The sequence below is a fragment of the Vanessa atalanta genome, chromosome 6 (assembly GCF_905147765.1).
Source record: "Vanessa atalanta chromosome 6, ilVanAtal1.2, whole genome shotgun sequence".
Taxonomy (NCBI): domain Eukaryota; kingdom Metazoa; phylum Arthropoda; class Insecta; order Lepidoptera; family Nymphalidae; genus Vanessa; species Vanessa atalanta.
The window spans coordinates 6,915,939-6,936,450 of record NC_061876.1 but is presented as its reverse complement, the minus strand read 5'-3'; the positions used below and the strand labels follow the sequence as shown (position 1 = coordinate 6,936,450).

The following is a 20,512-nucleotide window of genomic DNA, read 5'->3' as shown; positions in this document are numbered from 1 at the left end:
TCACCCGCACCACCTAGATGTCCGAAAATCCAAAACAGCGCGATTTTTAAGACATTTTCTACCTCGCACAACCACTCTGTGGAACCAGCTTTCGCCGGCGGTTTTTCCGAACCGATACGACTTGGGAACCTTCAAGAAAAGAGCGTACTTTTTCCTGAAAGGCCGGCAACGCACCTGCAAGCCCCCCGGTGTTGCAGATGTCCATGGGCGGTGGTAGTCACTTTCCATCAGGCGAGCCTCCTGCTCGTTTGCCACCTTATGACATAAAAAAAAGATGGTCCAATTTCGTTATATTATTTATTTTCTTTCTTGTCTTTAATAATGTATTGTTTTGTATTTAGTAAGATTGTGTGCCCTCACTCCCAAAATATTTAATATTATTTATATTAATTGTAATGAGAATTCAAACGGTTGAAACATATTCAATAATAGATCGTAAATTAGAATTATAAAGGACAATGTATGTAGATTATTTTTAATTCGATATTTTTTAGGAAAGTAATTGGCACAATAAATATACGTCATAATTTATAGTAATATAAGCTTTTGATGTAAAAATAAATCAAATCCAAATAATAAGACAAGGGCTGTTTTCAATTTAAAATTAAAGAAATTATAACATTAACTTTACAATTAAATCAAAATTGCATAAAGAGCATAAAACCACAAATATATAAGCTTAAAAGTATATTTTTTATGACACAGAACAATTCCAAAAACAATTCAAGTGAAAAAAGAACCGTACGCAAAGCAAAGTTCGTGGTCTCAATTTTAAAATTTGGCTTTAAGTTTCTATAGCATGTCGATATGTTGGTGATACGAAAGTAGCTGAAAATCACTCGGCAATATAGGCAAATATCTTCATTATACGCACAAGTGTATATTCACATACAAATTGCTGTTGATTAAGATAGGAATACTTTTGTAGAAAGTAACGTATGTGTCATTTGCGTGTCATGTTTCTCGTACTTTTAAAATGTGTTTATTGTTAGCGATTTACGTGTGGACAGTAGCCTGCCAGCATACACATTCTACGACACTTTGCGTACGTTTACTAGGGAGTTGTTATCTGCCAGTTTCCAAGAATTATGTAGGTGTAATCTGTAAATAGTTTTAACATTGACTCGTATCGTAATAGACGCGCTGTCCGGTACTGAGATTTTGCGCTATAAGTTACGGTCAATTCATCTCTTTAATGGGCATTTTTTTCTTAATTTTTTGCCTCTTTGTATAATTTAAAATTGAGACTGTGCGTCAATCAAAGCAGCTTTATCTAAATAATTTAAATGTTTTAAAAAATTTAGTCCATCTTTCACTAATTTGTCTTACTACTGTTTTCAACCATATAAGGCGTTAATTTCTTTCTGGTATGAATAAAAATGATAGAACTGTTTTTTTTTTGTTTTAATATATGTCGACGTTTATGTAGCAATTGTAAATGCAAATTATGGATAATATTTTAACGTCTCCTTAGTAAGTCTGTATTATCTTTAGATTTTAAGGACGTTTATTTCAGTAATATATTGGTGATCTCTCATCGCTACGAAAAAAATTATTAAATCGCAACGATAGTAAAAAGTACAAGATATTTTATTCATTATTTTTTATTTAATTATTAATTGCTTAAGATCTAGATTCAATAATTATTTTACAAAAATATGGTGATTTCGAATATTTATTATTTATCACATAGTTCAGAGGAGGCGACGAGTCTAAGTTAATAATTATTAAAGTAAAATATAATTAACATAACCTAATCAGGACGCCGCGAGCGCTCGAGGGTTGCGGCTACGGTGCCGCAGCGCCCGTGGCGTCCTAGCCCGGCGGTCCTCCGACGGCACGCACAGATTAACCAGTGAGTGAAAGAGGAAGAGCCGACACCGCCCGGCGCCGGCGGAGGAGCGGGGCATGGACTAGCTGCGAGCGACGGCTCAGCGCTGGAACAGCGGGTTTGGGAAATCGGGCGGATGCGGTAATGGTGCGGGTGGTGGGCGCGATCGGCGCCACGCAACCAACCAACACGCTACCGCTGCTGCCACCGCTACGAGCGCCAACAGCGCCGTTAACGCCAGCGCTACGGCCAGTCCAGCTGCAGAAACGCACACTTCGCCTCCGCCTGTCGTACCACCTGGCTCCGTGCCCGAGCCATCGCGTTGCCGTGCCGCCCGGGACGGGTCGCGTCTCTCCAGCGTAAAGATCTCGTTTGACTCGACTGTTACCTCCTCTCGAAGTTGACCCGATAGCGGGCCATCTGTGTCGATCGTTTCTCGTTTACGGCGCTTTCCAAACGCGTCGGAACCGCGACAGTTAACCTAGATGCATTTAAGTTAAATTAATACAAATTAGTATAAATATTGGAAGGGATTCAAAATATTGTTCTAAACTTACCGGTTGACATTTTCCAAAACAGACTCTTATATTACATTGGAATCTAATATTGTCGCTGCTAGGGAACTTAAAGGCGTTAAACGCAGCGCGCAAAGCACTACCGTCTTCGCTTCTTTCCCATTCCCCAAAGATAGCCGCGTCAGTAGCACAACCATCCTCATCGGTAACCGTGTACTCATTTTCTATGTTTGTTGATACTTCGCTAGTCTTTGCAATACAACTGCGAGCGAATCCTCCGTATATACCTAATAATTGTCGAAATGATTATTTTAAGCAATATTGTGGGCATTATGTATTTAGTATAAGATTAAACATTATTTGAAACTTACTGGACGGTTGAACATCGACTTGCAACACTAAATTTTCTCCAATCTCTGCAGAGCTGACCTCGTCACCAGTACGAGAGACGATCCTCATAGAACAAGTAGGCGGAGGGCCAGTGTTTGCAATGGTGCCCGCGGTTGTTAACATAGATACATTGAAAGCTAGTGTCACATTTTGCTCTCCAGTTTGATATATACACTTAATGTGGAAAGCTTTAGCGTTTGATGTTACAAGTTTAGGATGTTTTTGCATCACTAAAACGAAACTTGCTAGGCCCTGCAAGTAAAATGAAAAACGTCATGAAAACTCAAAATTAGGAAAATCTATTATATCTTTAATACATTTTTATAATCTTTAGCAAGTTTTTGAATGTTTTCATATCTTACGGTATTCATACAAACCATGTTGATTATGAAATACGAGATTGATAAAAAATAAATAATACTCACATTGACATGAACTAATCCACAGTCACCAAAGAATACAGTGAAATCTACTGGTCTTTCTTGATTCACAGTTGTATGAACAACTAGACGACACCGCTCATCTTTGCTATAGCCTTTTACGTATAATACTCCATTGAAATCTTTAATCTTGAGGCTTACACTCACTCCATTAGCGAGACAATGTACCTTAAAAAAATATATGTTAGAGTACGTAAATGAAGTTCATATGTAAATACATAATTAAATAATAAAGTAATAACAATATTAATTATTATAAATAAATAAAAAGTTAACTAATTAGAATTATTTAATGGTAATCGTTTTAAGCTCACCTGCATATCTGGTAGAGGGAAATCTGTTCTATAATTAGTGATGTTAGGTGTTGAGGTAGCATTGCAGTGCACTCTTGGATTGCCGATATAGCCAGTTATACAAGTGCATCGTGAACGGTGATTGATGGCTTCGCAAGTCGCATGTAGCCCACATGGTTCGGCTTCACATGCTGGCACACACTTTCCGTTAACGCAGCGCGAAGAATCATCACACTCATCGTCGACACGACAGCCAGCTGGTACGCATGCATCTCCATGCACCATAAATCCACGATCTAAGTCACAAACGCAGCGACCACGTGCATCTACAATACGACCCTCGTTTTGAAGACAAGGAACACATTCTCCGTTGTCGTTCACTCCTTGGCCTTGTACGCACTTTGTGATGGGAGCTGAAAGGAATTAAGACAAATATTACTTAATTTAAAAGATGATCATCTTTTTTTAGAAAGATTAATAAATAACAAAGGTAGTAGAAAATAAAGACGACCGTAATAAAACTGCTTTTAAAATAAAAGTTATCAAAATTTACATGAATAAATAAAGTAAATGGTAAGTAATAATGAACAATATTAATTTTTAAACTTACGTTTATAAGGTGTACATTGAACAAGAGCATTGCCTCTATAACCAGGTTCACATTCACATATCATTGTTTTTACTGGTAATGTATCAATAAGTTTACATTCTGCATTTATGCCACAGGGATTTATGTTCAAGCAAGGATTTTCGCATTTATTTTCTAAGCACGCGGTACCAGGTGGGCAATCTAAGTCATTATTACAGAGTGGTTCTGTTTTGTTGCAGCCTTCAGTAGTACTCTGGTATCCCGGTGGACAGACACAATAAACTTCGTGAAGATGTACTCGACATTCAGCAGGTTCATTGCAATTATTTGAAGTGCACGGTTCCACACATTTTGAGTTGATGCATGATTTTTGGGGTGGACAGTCAGAGTTTGCACGACAGCTGATCGGCGAACATGCCAAGGCTGGATTACCAATAGTGCCAATTTGGCAGCGACAAGAAGCGCGATGTTCAACGCCATAGCATTCGGCAAATTTTCCACAGATATCAGGCTCAATTGTGCAAGCGGGCACACAACGGTTATTTATACAAGTCTCATCGTCTGCGCAATGGCTATCAGCTTGACATTTAATATCATAACATCCTGAGCGTGGATCGCCAATAAAGCCGGGCCTACAAGCACATACTGGTTTGTGATCTTTAATTTGACAATCAGTGTTTGGTCCACATTCGCATGGATTTTTACAAACCGAAGTTATACAAGCATGGTTAGACGTACAGTCTTTATCTATCTCACAAGCTACTTCTAGAATCGGAGTGGTTGGGCGACAGATGCCTTTACCACTACTGACATAACCTGGAGGACAGGAACAGATCATTGTGCGAACGGGTAATGTGGGAGATACTTCACAATGAGCTGGTGTTGAACAAGGCTGCAATGCCGTGCATGGATTCACACATTTGGCAGATAAACAAGCTAATTTTGATGGACAGTCTGCGTCTACATAACATTCTGCTGTTTTTTGAAGTCTGCATTCTATATAAGGACTGCCAGTGTAACCTTGGTTACATTTGCATACACTTATATGATTACGAACTAAGCACTCAGCATTGTTTCCACATAGATTTGATGTAAGGCATGGATTAATACACCTGTGAGCACGACATTGTTTATCTTGCGGACAGTCACCATTTGATCTGCATTCAATAGCATTACAACCAGAATAAGCGTCACCCTCAAATCCAGAACGGCAGCGACATAGTGGTTGTGACCTTTCTACAAAACACTCAGCATTAGAACCACATGTGCTATTTAACAAACATGGACTGACACAATTGCCATTTACACAGGCTTCGTGTGTTTCACATTCTGAGTTAGAGCGACAGCCAACGATGCGACACTGACGATAAGGATCACCGTCAAAGCCATCACGGCAGGAACAAACGGGCCTATGGTTACGAATATAGCATTCTGCATTTTCTCCGCAGTTACAAGGATTTCTACACATTCTATTTACACATGACTCCTGATCACTACAATCCTCATCCGTAGAACAGCTAAGCGGTGGTAGTTGAGCTGGTTTACAGGATCCTCTTTCATCTGGTATGTAACCATCTGGGCAGCGGCATATTAAAGTGCGGAAAGGAACACTGTCAGAAACTGTACAACGCGCTTTCTCGCCGCATGGTTTCAGTTCTTCACAAGCATCGCGACATTCGTCTCTAAGACAAGCTTGCCCACCTGGACAGTCTCCATCCATTCTACATTCTGGTTCACCGAGTACTATTGATTTTTCACATACGCTTAGCGGGTCGCCTAATGGTAGTGATGGTGGACATTTGCAAGATGCAGCGTGGTTTCTGGCAAAGCAAATAGCATTGTAGGCACATTGGTTACGTCCCTCGGGCGAGCAGGCGTTATGGCAAACACCTTTGATGCAAACGTTATCATCGTTACAGTCGGAATCTATTTCACATTCGGATGCTTGACATTTATCGTATGGGTTTCCAGTTGTAGCCACAGGACAGCGGCATTTAGGTCGGTGACCTTCTCCGTAACACTCAGCACTTATGGCACACGGAGCTTCTACAACGCAAGGATTGACACAGGCTCCGTTGTAACACATGTCACTATCTTGACATTCCGAATCAGACGTACAATCAACTATAAATAAAATGGTAAATAAATATTAAATTAATTTTAATAAAATTTATCTTTACTTGTTTTTCCCCTTAACAGTGATATACGTATATATATTTCATTATTTTAAAATAATATTTAAAAGTAATTTCATAATTCTACGTAAGCTTAGTATTTAAAAACTGGACCAGTATAACTGTCCAATAGTTTAATAAAAAAATTTAAAATATTGTAATTTATCAAGAGGATTCATAAAAATATAACATTTTTTTACCTTTAATACATCCAATGTATGGATTTCCAGAATGATTGCGCTCGCAAAAGCATACCGGATGATGTCTCACTACAGTGCATTCCGCATTTGTACCGCAAAGACAAGGATTAGCGCATGCACCGTTTATACAGGCTTTGGATAATGGACAGTCAGAGTTCGCTTTACATCCAACTGGTATAACAGATTTATCTTGTGATGCTGTAAAAAGTATAAAGATTAATTTTGTTTGTTCTATTCGTTTTTATAAAGAAGATTTAAAGAAAGGGAACTTACGAGGTGTACAACGTGTTTTGGCGTTGCCTGTGTAACCAATAGGACAAGAACACTGGGGTTCATGGTTTATTACACGACACAAAGCGCCAGATCCACATGCATCCATACATGGATTGATACAAGTTCGTTCAGTACATGCTTGTTCAGGTCCACATTCTTCATTTTTGTAACATTCGAAAATAGATGGTTGCCTCGGTTCTGTGAGAGATATAGTAGTAAATTAATTAGAAAAAAAATGTAAAAACGTACCTCTATAAACCTAATCATAAAAAGTAGGTAAAGACAAATAAGTACCTGTGTTGCATTCTATTCTTGGATTTCCAGTGTATCCTGGCGGACAAGTACAACGTGATAGATGATCATCCGTTTCACAGAGCGCATTATGTCCGCAAGGGGATGCTTTACAAGCGTCGATACATTTTCCTCGTTGGCAGATTTGATTTTTAGTGCAATCAGAGTTAGATGAGCATTCTGCCTCGGGTGGATTGCGACAACCACTATCAGGTGCCACACGGCCTCCATCCGGACAAACACAGGCCACAGCTCGTAAGGGTAATATGTCCACAGTCTTACAGAAAAGACCAGCATCGCAAGGATTTCCTTGACATAAGTCGACGCACCGAGAGTTCACACAACCAAGCGGTCGGGCACAGTCAGCATCAGTAGTACATTCATCCGAGAGCTGAATTGCAACACAACCGCGGAGGAATGGATCTCCACTGTGTCCTGGTAGACATTCACATATGGGTAGATGACGATTGGGGGTGCAGACTGCACCTGGAGCGCAACTGCTTTCGGAGCATGCTGGTTGACAGAATCGGTTTAATCTATTACATATTTGAGTATCATCACAGTCTTCGTTATATTGGCATATTCCTGAAACGCAAGCTCGACGTGGATCACCCTGTGTGCCAGGTGGACAGCGACAAGTGGCCACATGAGCGATAACTTCACAGACAGCATCTCGACCACAAGGACCTCCGAAACTACACGGGTCACGGCAATAGTTATTGATACAGCTCTTATCAAATGGACAGTCTTCGTCTGAAGTACATTCCGCTGTGGAAAAATTAAAGAAATGTTATATATGTACATTTATTAAGGGCTAGCTAACTTCTTCCAATTTTAATTGAGAATTCCGCCAGAAATATGAAGTGGGTATATTTGAAATATACCTACTTCATATTTCTTAAGTAGGTATATTTGAAATATACCTACTTAATATTTCTGGCGCAATTTCAATATTAGAAATAAGAATGTTATAAAAATTGGTTTGAAATTTGGGTAATTTTAAGTGCCAAGCTCAAAATTTTGTTGTTACAACCGTTTTGGAGCGAACAATTTTTCTGGTTACACGTAATTTTTAATCGGTGATATATATATTATAGAGTATTCATTCGAATGATATAGTGTAATACACTAATTTAATCTATGGTTAAATGCTCAAGGTAAGTAATATAGTTATATGCATAAGGATTTATAATTAATTTAAGAATACGGCCTGGCAAATGACTAATAATATTTATATATATACAATACAATATAAGAATATAATCATTTATAGGCATTTTTAAGACCTACAGTTTTCTAGTACGGTGTCATAATATAATTTATATCCTAAAATTTAGCCATTTTGTACAATATATTAACAAAAATTTGTATAAAACTTCCTCGTTTATTTCTCATTGTAATAGGGGTAATCATGTTAAAATCCATGGAGTAGTTAGAAGTAAGCGGAGATACAGATAGAAGTAAACCGCTACTTTTATCTTTTATGTTTTTTTTTTCAAAGCTTATTTAATTATTCATTATAAAGTATTACACTTAGTTATTGTATTTAGGTAAATACATTGTTAAGCAGACGTCAAATATGTTACAACATTTTGATAATTAATAAACTGGTAATATATACTTACGTATATAACAAGAGCGAGCCGGGTCACCAGCGGTTCCAGGAGGGCAGCGGCAGCGAGCGCGATGTGCATGAGCCTCGCACAATGCGCCTGCACCACAAGCGTTTGCGCAAGCCGACACGCAGCGCTGACCTACACACGCCTCTGCTGCGCCGCATTCCTCGTCAGATAAGCACATCGGCCCAGATACACCTGTAGAAATAATATTTGTTTTTTTAGAAATAGTTTATTTAAGGCTATAATTCAAATATATAGAAGGTTTGCATATGTTAATTACTTGGTGTACATGCGACGTTTGGATCTCCCTGTAGTGGCGGAACACACGTGCATGTGACGCGATGAGCGCGAGCGTGACATTCTGCTCCAACACCACATGCTCCCGATGCACATACGCTTTTACACTGTCGGTCTAAACATTTTTCTTCGTCACCGCAATCCGTGTCTTCTGTGCATTGTCCGCCTTGAAAAGTACATATTTTGATAAGAAAATACCTGCATACTGCAGAAATTTTATAGCATTAAACCCGTTATGACATTTAAAAAGAACAGGTGATAAAATTTTCAAATAATATTTTACGAGGTGCCATGCGATGTGAATCTTAAGTTATCCGATGCCGAAAGAATAACACATGTATTTACAAACAAGAAATGGTGTGTATTATACATTGTAAAAAAGGCGAAAAAGATTTTTATACACGTACGTACAAATTTAATGACCTGCGTATAGTCTCGCCTGGTAAACCACTTGCATATCTTTTTATAAACCTATTGATTAAAATAGTAAAAAAAAATATTATTTCTTTATTAGTCAATATCATTAAATTTTTTCTTGACTTACGAGGACTGCATTGGATCGAAGCATCACCAGTCAAGGGTTGGGGACATTCGCATACTAGGGTGCGGAATGGTAATGTATTTGCAACGCGACACACGGCTCGAGTTCCACAAGATGTTTCTTCACACGGATTCTTACAGTTTCCTTGTAAGCAGGCCAATCCCGGCCCACATTCTGCATCGTTTCCACACTCAAATTGGTCTTGCACTGATAATAATTAAGATGAAAATTTAATATAATTTACAAACTATTTCTCTGTATTTAAATAATTACAAAATGAATAAGGCAAACCTGTTTTGCATTCAATCTGAGGATTTCCTTTTGTGCCGCGTGGACATTCACATGTCGGGTTATGACGTATGACGTTGCAGATAGCGCCAAACGCACAAGCTCCGGAACAAGGATCTTGACAAACTTTTCCTTTACAAGCTAACCAGTTCGGACAATCTTCATCAATAGTGCATTCGTCTTTGCGACAGCCCACCCATGGATCTCCACGAGTTCCACGAATACATTCGCAAGATGCCACGTGACCTCTCGTATAGCACTGAGCTTCAGAACCGCAACGCATGCGTAGGCACATTTTGATACAGGTGCCGCTTTCGCAGCCCTCGTCGTCAGGGCAGTCATTATTGCTATGGCATTGAGCTGTCACAAAAAAGGACAAGTATAAATATACTATGTAAACGATGGTAAAAAAAAACTTTATTGTATAATTACAAATAAATATTGTATATACCTGAATGGCATCCTATATACGCGTCACCTTCATAGCCCGGTAAGCAGGCACATCGGGCTCTATGTTGTTTAGCTAGGCATCGAGCATTTATGCCACAATTTGTAAGTACACAAACAGATGTACATCTGGAATCGACACAAACTGCGCTGTCGGCACACTGTTCATCGTGTAAACATTCAGGCACCGGTGGCGCTACGGTGACGGTAGTGATTTGTTCACAACGCACAAATGGATAACCGGTATAGCCAACAGGACACGAACAAACGGCAGAATGTCGAACTCCTGTGCATATTGCATTGATACCACAGGCGTTTATGCAAGGATCGGAACATTTTCTATTAATACACGCTCGGTCACCGGGACAGTCATCATTGACTATACACTCAGGGTAAGAGCAGAATCCATCACGGCATGTTCCGTGTGGACCACAAGGGTTTGGATCGCAAGGATCGAATACCGTTGGACTCGTTGGTGGTGTCTCTAAAAATAACATGTTTGTTCAATAAGTATTTTTTTAATTATAATTATAATTGTTTATTATTTATTAAAATGTTAATTATTTATTTACCCCTGAGTCTGCAATCTAGGAATGGATCGCCTGTGGTAGAAGGTGGGCATGAGCATATTGGTGCATGATCGAAAACGCGACAAAAGGCTCCATTTCCACAAGCACCAACGCATGGGTCGATACATTTATTACGAATACAGGCTCGATCACGAGGACATTCAGAGCTGACAACACATTCCGGTCGACAACCCGTGGAGCCTGCATCTCCCATCGTTCCACTAGGACAGGAGCATACTGCGTTGTCACCGACCGCGTTACAAAGTGCGCCAGGACCGCATGGAGATGGTTTGCAAGGAGGAGCTACATAAATAGAAAAATATGTATAATAATTCCATAAAAAAATTATATTTTAATTAATATATTAAATTTTATGAATTATTAACCTGTTGTTATGATATCACATTTTTCAAATGCATTTCCTCTTGTTCCTGATGGGCATGAGCAAAGTGGTATGTGGTTTATTGTTTCGCACTCCGCACCTATTCCACATGTACCTTGACAAGGGTCACGGCAATGTGATCGTATACAAGCGCGATTAGGAGAACAGTCCGAGTCAGCAATACATTCTGGCCTACATCCGGTGTACGGGTCACCGCGCAAGCTTGGCTCACATTCGCAAGACGCGCCATTCCCTCTTGCGCGACATATTGCGCCGGGACCACAAGGAGATGGATTACATAGGTCTGGTTGTTTTGCTGAAAAATGTAGGTATTTCTTATGTTTTATTAAAGTTTAAAGTGCAAGTAAGCAAATCATATAACAAGCATTTTTGCTTAGATTCTGCATAGAGGTCACATAAAAAAAATTACGACTCACTCAGTTTCGCAAGTAAAACCCATGCCTAAGTTTTAAAAGCGAAAACAAAAGTTTGTCGCAATCTTAAACCCTAAATTCATTTTCACTAGCAATATATTTAAACATATTATAATCAAAAGCAATCTTCCAGTTAAATCTATCTTACGAATATTCACGGTGGGTCGACATTCAATAAGAGGATTTCCGCTAGTGGGTGGGGGACAGGTGCAGCGTGGCTCGTGAGCAACTGCGGTACAAACAGCATTAAGACCGCATGCTCCGGGACAAGGATCAGTGCAATGCCTATTTAAACACATGAGGTTCCAGGCACAGTCATTAGATTTAAGGCATTCAACACGACAGAATGGAGGAGCGCCGTGATATCCAGACCGGCACTGACAAACACCATTAATGCAATCAGCATTAGGTCCACAGTTCGGACACGGTGACTTAATTTCAGGTTCCAGTTCTGTAACTGTTTGAAATAGAAAACGCAATTATTTTAAAATTATATTATGATATAATACAATACTATAAATATAATACTACTTTCTCTAGTGTATATATTACCTTCCAAACATCGAGTAAATGGATCGCCAGTATAATGACTGGGGCAGCTACAAACTGGAGAATGTGAGTTGGTATGACAAATAGCGTGTGTGCCACAAGAGCCCGGACAAGGGTCACGGCATTTATTATTACGACAGGCAAGACTCGGTGAACAGTCAGAATCAACTCGACATTCAGGTCGGCAGCTTGGCGGTTCTTCGTACATCATTGATCGACAAGAACAATGGGCCACTGTGCCTGCTGCCCGACAAACGCTATTCGGTCCACATGGATTTGGTGAACATGGATCTGTTACTATTGGCGCTGAAATATTAATAATATTGTATTTTATATTGATTCACTTCACTGTTCGAATTCAGGGAAATTTTAATAAATAAAAAATACTAACCTGTTACACGACGACAAGCAATAAACGGATCTCCGCGTAATGGCGCTGGACATTCACATATAGCTAAATGATTATAAACATTGCAGATAGCGTCTGTACCGCATGCATTCTTGCAGGGATCTATACATTTGTAATTGATACAAGCAAACTGTTTTTGACATTCACTATCTGTTGTACATTCAGGTCGACATTCAATATAACCATTGCCATAATATCCAGGTATGCATGAACAAGTTCCATTATCACATAAAGCATTGATACCGCACGGTGATGGAGTACAGGAATCCGGCTTCGGTACTGGCTCTGCATCTATTTATATTATGACAAATATTAGATTAAGGTTATAAAATAAAGCTTAAACTAAAGTGTTAAATTTTTCGACATTTGCTTTAGGTAATTATAAAGAATTGAAAATTAGTGTAAGAAAACAGAAGCAAAAGTGTAATAAATTATGAAAAAATACTTCTTAACAACATTATTGCTATATATGTAAATATAACACAAATATACCTTTTTCTATTTCGTAACATCCTACGAATGGGTCTCCTCGATAGCCTAGTAGACATGTACAAATTGCCAAATGATTAGCCGCTCGGCACTCTGTATTGCTGCCGCATGATCCAACGCAAGGATCAACGCATTTTTCGCGTACGCAAGCCTTATCTCTAGAACAATCTTCATTAATTGTGCATTCTGGAGAACAGCGTGGAGGAGAGCCAAAGTAGCCTGGCTTACAACTGCAAGACGCTGACCCATAGATGTCTTGACAGTAAGCAAATGGCCCACAAGGATTTGGTTCACAAGGACTTGTAGCTACTGCTGTCATTATTTTTTCTTTAGTACATCTTGTAAATGGATCTCCTTCAAAACCTTCGAGGCAAGTACAATATGGACTGTGACGGTGAACTCGGCATTGAGTATTTTCGCCACACGTGCCAGTACATGGATCAACACATTTTAGCTTAATGCACGCTCTATTAAGAGGGCATTCTGAGCTTGTCACACATTCAGGTCGACAATTTGGTGGATTACCATGATATTCAGGTAAACAAGTACAAATCGCTTGTTCGTTGATAGTCTTGCACGTACTGTATGGCCCACATGGAGAAGGAGTACATGGGTCTGTTGGTTTATCTACAAAATAATATGATTGATTATTATTTTCATAAAAAATGTTTAGATGATATTTAGTCATGTTATTAAAAAGAATCAAATACACATACCTTCTTTTAGAGTACAGCGATCATATGGATTGCCAATATAACCAACAATACAATTACATTTGGGCATATGGTTAACTGTTTGACATTCAGAATCGATACCACAAAAACCTAAACATGGGTCCTGGCATTTATTATTGAGGCATGCCAAATTTTGTGAACAATCAGAGTTCAGTAGGCATTCGGGTCGGCATCCTTCGTACGGGTTACCAAAGAAGCCACTTATGCACATGCAACTAGCAGCATTATTTCTTTCCTGACATAAAGCGTTCGGGCCGCATGGATTAGGCGAACATGGCTTAATTTGTTCAGGTGGCCTTTGTATTGATACTGGAATATAAAATGTATGTTTAAAGAAATTATATACATTATTAAGTAATAAATATATCAAGTCTTCAAAGTTTTATTCCTTAAATTTATGTCATAACCATAAGTACCTTTTATCGGACTGCATAGATCAAATGCGTCTCCTTCATAGCCGGATTGACAGGAGCACAGAGGTGAATGACTGACAACTCGACAAATTGCATTTTGTCCACAAGCACCTATGCACGGATCGACGCATTTATTATTAATACAAGATTTTTCAAAACTACATTCACTGTTTGTGATACACTCTGGACGGCAATATGGAGGACTTCCATTATAGCCATTTAAGCATGTGCAAGAGGGTGTCTCGCCGACTTGTCGACACTGTGAGTTAGGTCCGCATGGTGAAGGCGTACATGGTGTTCTTATTGGGGGATTATCATCTGTAATTAATAATAGTAAATTTAAAAAATGAAAATTAGTAGATATTTAATGAGGAAATAAAATATATGTAATCATGAATATATGAATTTTATATAGTTACAGATTACATAAACAAACTGTATATATTTATACTACGATTCATTCTTTTTTGTAAAAATAGACTGGAAGAGTGGTCAAAGTCCACAGGATGGTAAATGATCAACCACGCACTGTAAGAAACACTATTCATCTCTATGCCAATGCGCCACCAAACTTGGGAACATGTTATATATGGAGGATATTATTTTCTTGTATCTGTAGTTACATTGGCTCACTCTTCCCCTCAAACCGAAATACAACAAAACTGGTTTTGGCGGTAGCATATATGACGTGTGGGTGGTATCTACCCAGATGGGTTTAGCACACAGCCTTCCACTACCAAGTAAACAATACTGTTCAACATTAATTTGAAACTCTGTTGTATTCCATTAGAACTGGTTATAGGAAAACACGTTTTTTATTAGCAATTAAATTCAAATTATTTGTTTTCGGCCAACCTTATACCAAAACTATATTCTACTTATATACAACCCGATTGGGTAGACTTGTTTATTGGGGGGATAGACTATATATAGGAATACACAGTCTATTTCACATATATTTGAAAAATGTCTCACCATACCATTGCTTTATACTCGATACCATATAATTCGTGCAATATATTTCTACTTTTATATATGCCCAAAGTAAACTAAACTTAACTTTTTATTCCATAATTATATGCGACAATTTATCAATTTGTTTATCACTGACTCGGTTTTTTTATTAGGATTATAAAACAACTTCAGAATTTCATTTAAAGTAAATAGAAAAATACTTACATGTTATTTCCAAACAATGCGTAAATGGATTGCCAGTAAATCCACTTGGGCAATAACAAATAGGATTGTGATTATGAATCTTACATTCCGCATTAACACCGCATGATCCGCGACAAGGGTCCACGCATTTTTGATTAGAGCATGATAAAACGCTTGAGCAGTCTGAATCAACTAAACATTCAGGACGACAAGATGGAGGTATTCCAATATAGCCTAAAATACATGAGCAAACTGCTTGTTCCTGCATAATTCGACACTGACTGTTAGGACCGCAAGGAGACGGAACACAAGGATTTTTCTTTTGTTGCTCAACTAAAAATGAAATAAAATATTATTAATCAACTAATAATAATTAAAAAACGTTTCAACTTAGGTAAATGATATCTTTGAATTGTGCGCTTTACCTTTGTTTGTTATACACGAGAAGAATGCATTTCCGATGGTATTTGGTGGGCAACTACACATAGGAATATGATTATACACATCGCAGATAGCATTATTCCCACATAGGTTTGTACATGGATTCATACATTTATTATTTAAACATGCTAGATTTGATGCGCAGTCTGAATTATGAGTACACTCGGGTCGGCAACTCAAGTAAGGATTGCCAAAGAAGTTCTTTCTACAAGTACAAAGTCCGTCGTTACAATCCGCGTTCGCTCCACAAGGACTAGGATTACATTTGTCATATAGAGCAGGTGAATGTTCTGAAAAATATACCACAATTAAACGTGATATAAACAAATATGTATAGAAGTTATAATAGTTTTGACAACGGATATGTTATATATAATAAGATATATATATATATATATATATAAATAATCTCACCTATAATTTCTGTAACGTGACAACTTTCAAATGGATTTCCTGTATATCCTTCTATACAACTGCAAATAGCAGAGTGCTGATGGACTTGACATACGGTTTGTAGTCCACAAGAACCAACACAAGGATCTTTACATCTGCGGTTGATGCAAGCTTTGCTTGATGGACAGTCAGAGTTAACAGTGCATTCTGCTCTACAGTTTGGTGGAACTCCAATAAAATTGTCTATACACGTGCACATTGGTATCTTATTAATAGTCTGGCAGATTGAATTCAAACCACAAGGAGATGGTGAACAAGGATTTTGATCGGCAATTGGAGTTTCTGTAAAAAAATGTCATCTTATTAAGGCGATTTTTCTTATGTTAGTAACTAGTTATAATAAAAATGATGTGTTCTTACTTTCTACTAAAATGCATCTGGTGAATGGATCCCCTTCATAGTTTTCGCGACATGAACAAATTGGTGCATGATTAATTACTTTACATTGAGCATTTTGTCCGCATACACCTATGCATGGATCAATACATTTTTGGTTTATACAGCTCTTTGATTTTTCGCACTCTGAATTGACCGTACATTCAGGACGACAACTAGGCGGTGCTCCAATATAATTAGGTATACAAGTGCAAGAAGCTACACCGTTATTATCTTTACAAATGCTGTTGCTTCCACAAGGGTTTGGTATGCAAGGATTTTGTGGCACATGTTCTATAAGAAAATTAATTAAATTATTTAAAATTCGATCATGAAAATATCTAATAATCATAAAGAAAAAAACACACCCGGTTCATTGATAATAATATGACAATATGCATACGGATTTCCAGTATACCCGGAAGAGCATTTGCATGATGGCAAGTGGTTTATGACTTCGCAAACAGCAGTTGTTCCACATACACCTGGACATGGGTCTTCACATTTGTTATTAAGACAAGCCTTATTGAAAGGGCAGTCAGTGTTGGTAATACATTCGGGTCTGCAAGTCTCATAGGGATTTCCAAAATATCCAGGTTCGCAGGCACAAATGGCAGCATTATTTTTAGTAACTCTACAGCGAGCATTAACTCCACAAGGAGTTGGATTGCATGGGTCTTGTGATATTGATATTTGTGGTACTTCATAGCATGATAAAAATGGATCTCCTGAATAACCATCTTGACAAGAACACATGACGGTATGAAGTCTCACTCTACATACAGTATTGATTCCACATGATTCAGGGCAAGGATCTTTGCACTTGTAATTAATGCAAGTCTTATCAGTTTGGCAATCTTCATTACTCGTGCATTCTCGTTTACAATTTGGTGGGTTTCCTTCAAATGTAGGTTGACACGAGCAAATATATGAATCACCAGTAAGTGACGCTTTACATATGCTATTCGGTCCACAAGGCGAAGAGGCACATGGATTACTAGGTAGTTCTTCAACAGGTTGTACTGAAAAATATGATATATTTATAGCCATATCAGACTTATAATGTAAAAAAAAGGTATTGGAAATGTATATAAAATTACCGTAGCAGTGCGTGAAAGGAGATCCTGTATATCTTGGTGGACAAGAGCATATGGGATTGTGATTGTTTACGTTGCATATAGCGTTGGAAGCACACGACCCTGGACATGGATCTTGACATTTTCTATTAATGCAAGCCAACGATGGAGAACAATCAGTGCTTTGAATACACTCAGGTCTGCAACTAGGTGGATTACCCACGAATCCTTGTATACAAGAACAAACTGCTTGACCGTTTGTCTCTCTGCATATACTGTTCGGCCCGCATGGAGATGGTTCACATGGTTTGGTGACAGGTACTAAAAATGTTAAACAGTTACTAAGCTTATAAATTATTGGCGTAATTGACTATTTTTTACTTGCAATATGAAGTCGATTTAACTATAGCCTACTTTTAACCGACTTCATAATAATGAGGTTCTTAATTAGATCTTTGGTATGGCCGCAATTTTCTCAAAAACGATTGATCTGATTTGGATGAGACTTTCGTTCTTAAATGCACTAGTTAAGGTTTCATCCCGTTTTCACTGTGATCGTGTATATGGATTGTTTTAACTATTGAACTATTGTTTAAAGTATTAAACCAATATAGGTGTAATATATATATATTACACCTTCATTTTTTATTAGGTCGAATACAATTTAATTTGAACTCGGGTTCTTTTTTAAAATATTTTATTATATAATTTGGTAACTGGTATTGATATTCATAGCACGATCAGTGAAATACAGAAGAAAAAAACTGAAATTAGACGTATTGTTATGTTTATGTAGCAATACTTACTTTTTATATCATTACATTCGTAAAAAGCGTTTCCAGACATTCCACTTGGACAACTACATACAGCCACGTGGTTATACACATGACATTCAGCATTGATTCCGCACATGTCGCGACAAGGATCAACACACTTGTTACGTAAACACGTTTGAGTGAGAGGGCAATCTGAGCTGAGTACGCACTCTGGGCGGCAGCTGAAGTATGGGTCGCCGTGGTATTCTGGCAAACAACTGCATTCCCCGTTGTTACGACAAACGGCGTTTGGACCACACGGTGATGGATTACACGGATCGATGTTTTGGACTGGTTCTGTAATTTTGATTTTTATTAATTACCTGAATAACCATTTTTTATTAATTTAATTAAAATTAATATAAAATTACTTTAATATTTAAAAATAAGTTTATTCAAAATTAGTATTTACATTATGCATTGCAAATTGTCGTCTTTATGCTAACTAGTAGTAAGTAATATTGTATACCTGGTGCTTTAATGTTGCAAGCTACAAATGGATCACCATCATAGCCAACGGGACATGAGCAAACAGGGACGTGTTTCACAACGTTACAAACGGCTGTTATACCACATGATCCTAGACATGGGTCGACACATTTCATATTAATACAAGCTTTGTCGTTACTACAATCAGTGTTTAGAACACATTCGGGTTTACAATTAGGTGGACTTCCAATGTAACCTTCGAGGCATATACAAGAAGGTATTCCACCTGTATCTCTACACTCGGCGTTAAGTCCACACGGGGAAGGCACACAAGGATTTACTGGTTCCATCAATGTAGTTTCAACTTTAATTATTTTATGGCATATTGAAAATGGATTTCCCGTATATCCTTCTTTACAAGAGCAAATAGGATTATGTTTTATTGCCCGGCAGTCAACATTAATGCCACATCCTTTGGGACAAGGAGATATACACTTCAAGTTTTCGCATGCTTTGTCAAGAGGACATTCCGAGTTTGTAAGGCATTCTGGGCGGCAGTCGGGCGGAGATCCAAGGTATCCATTTAAACACGTACAGATAGCTACACCATTCTGATCTTTACACAGACTGTTTGGCCCACATGGCGATGGATTACAGAGGTCAATTTTTTCCACTAAAAAGTATTACACATTTAATATATTTATGAAAATAACATGCTTGTGCTATTATATATATAATTATTATTTGTTATATGTATATTATTATTATGCAAAATGCATTCAATGTTTCGAAATAAATATATTACGAAGTAGCGATGAGAAATAAGAAGGCCGTATATAAATATAAAATACTCAACTATTTTTAAAGATCTTAATATAAAATTTACATATTTACTTACTTTGTGGTTTAAATAAGCAAATTTTGTATGGATCTCCATAGTGTTGATCTGGACAGCTACAACTAGGTATATGATTAACAACATTACACAATGCATTCACACCACATGATCCGGGACAAGGGTCGTGACATTTATTCAGGTGACAGGCTTGATTAGATGGACAATCTGAGTTTAATAAGCATTCCGGTTTACATGAGACATAAGGATCGCCAAAATAGCCTGATATGCATGTGCAAGATCCAATATCATTCCGTTCTTTGCATACAGCATTAGCGCCACAAGGAGATGGAACACATGGTGTTGGCCTTTCTTCATTAATTTGCGCGACTTTCATTGTGCAATGTACGAAGGGATCCCCAGTGTAACCATTTTCACATAAGCAGCTTGGTGTATGGCTTACAACTCTGCACTCTGCATTGACGCCGCAAGAGCCAGGACAAGGATCGCGGCATTTTTTATTGATACAAGCCTTACTAGTATCACAATCAGTATTACTAGTGCATTCAGGTCGACAATTTGGTGGGGAACCGATAAATTCAGGCAAACATTTACAATCTGCTCTACTTTCTGTTTCTGTACAAAGTGAGTTAGGTCCACAAGGTGAAGGCAAACATGGATTAATTTTAACTGGTGGCAGTAAAGCTGAAAATTAGAAATATTATTATTATTATTGATACCTATTAGAAACGTATATTTTTGT

The 20,512-nt window shown here is 37.9% G+C and overlaps 1 protein-coding gene across 1 annotated transcript in view; it reads right to left on the bottom strand.

Moving 5' to 3' along the window:
• Nucleotides 1–1,625: 1,625 nt before the first annotated feature.
• The window catches only part of LOC125064788, a 98,445-nt gene continuing 79,558 nt past the window's right edge, over nucleotides 1,626–20,512 (bottom strand). The window contains exons 105-135 of the mRNA XM_047672014.1: nucleotides 19,813–20,454; nucleotides 18,955–19,587; nucleotides 18,477–18,782; nucleotides 17,695–17,991; nucleotides 16,963–17,616; nucleotides 16,580–16,888; nucleotides 16,181–16,501; nucleotides 15,751–16,056; nucleotides 15,347–15,658; nucleotides 14,171–14,485; nucleotides 13,737–14,063; nucleotides 13,024–13,647; nucleotides 12,514–12,822; nucleotides 12,126–12,428; nucleotides 11,722–12,030; nucleotides 11,144–11,455; nucleotides 10,761–11,060; nucleotides 10,193–10,672; nucleotides 9,745–10,101; nucleotides 9,457–9,660; nucleotides 8,896–9,078; nucleotides 8,622–8,810; nucleotides 7,000–7,764; nucleotides 6,706–6,903; nucleotides 6,433–6,630; nucleotides 4,080–6,182; nucleotides 3,491–3,882; nucleotides 3,162–3,344; nucleotides 2,718–2,988; nucleotides 2,389–2,633; nucleotides 1,626–2,312 (exon numbers count right to left, since the gene is read on the bottom strand). Of these exons, the coding sequence (XP_047527970.1) occupies nucleotides 1,932–2,312; nucleotides 2,389–2,633; nucleotides 2,718–2,988; nucleotides 3,162–3,344; nucleotides 3,491–3,882; nucleotides 4,080–6,182; nucleotides 6,433–6,630; nucleotides 6,706–6,903; nucleotides 7,000–7,764; nucleotides 8,622–8,810; nucleotides 8,896–9,078; nucleotides 9,457–9,660; nucleotides 9,745–10,101; nucleotides 10,193–10,672; nucleotides 10,761–11,060; nucleotides 11,144–11,455; nucleotides 11,722–12,030; nucleotides 12,126–12,428; nucleotides 12,514–12,822; nucleotides 13,024–13,647; nucleotides 13,737–14,063; nucleotides 14,171–14,485; nucleotides 15,347–15,658; nucleotides 15,751–16,056; nucleotides 16,181–16,501; nucleotides 16,580–16,888; nucleotides 16,963–17,616; nucleotides 17,695–17,991; nucleotides 18,477–18,782; nucleotides 18,955–19,587; nucleotides 19,813–20,454 (12,728 nt within the window). The 3' untranslated portion in view covers nucleotides 1,626–1,931. The remainder of the gene's footprint in view (nucleotides 2,313–2,388; nucleotides 2,634–2,717; nucleotides 2,989–3,161; nucleotides 3,345–3,490; nucleotides 3,883–4,079; nucleotides 6,183–6,432; nucleotides 6,631–6,705; nucleotides 6,904–6,999; nucleotides 7,765–8,621; nucleotides 8,811–8,895; nucleotides 9,079–9,456; nucleotides 9,661–9,744; nucleotides 10,102–10,192; nucleotides 10,673–10,760; nucleotides 11,061–11,143; nucleotides 11,456–11,721; nucleotides 12,031–12,125; nucleotides 12,429–12,513; nucleotides 12,823–13,023; nucleotides 13,648–13,736; nucleotides 14,064–14,170; nucleotides 14,486–15,346; nucleotides 15,659–15,750; nucleotides 16,057–16,180; nucleotides 16,502–16,579; nucleotides 16,889–16,962; nucleotides 17,617–17,694; nucleotides 17,992–18,476; nucleotides 18,783–18,954; nucleotides 19,588–19,812; nucleotides 20,455–20,512) is intronic.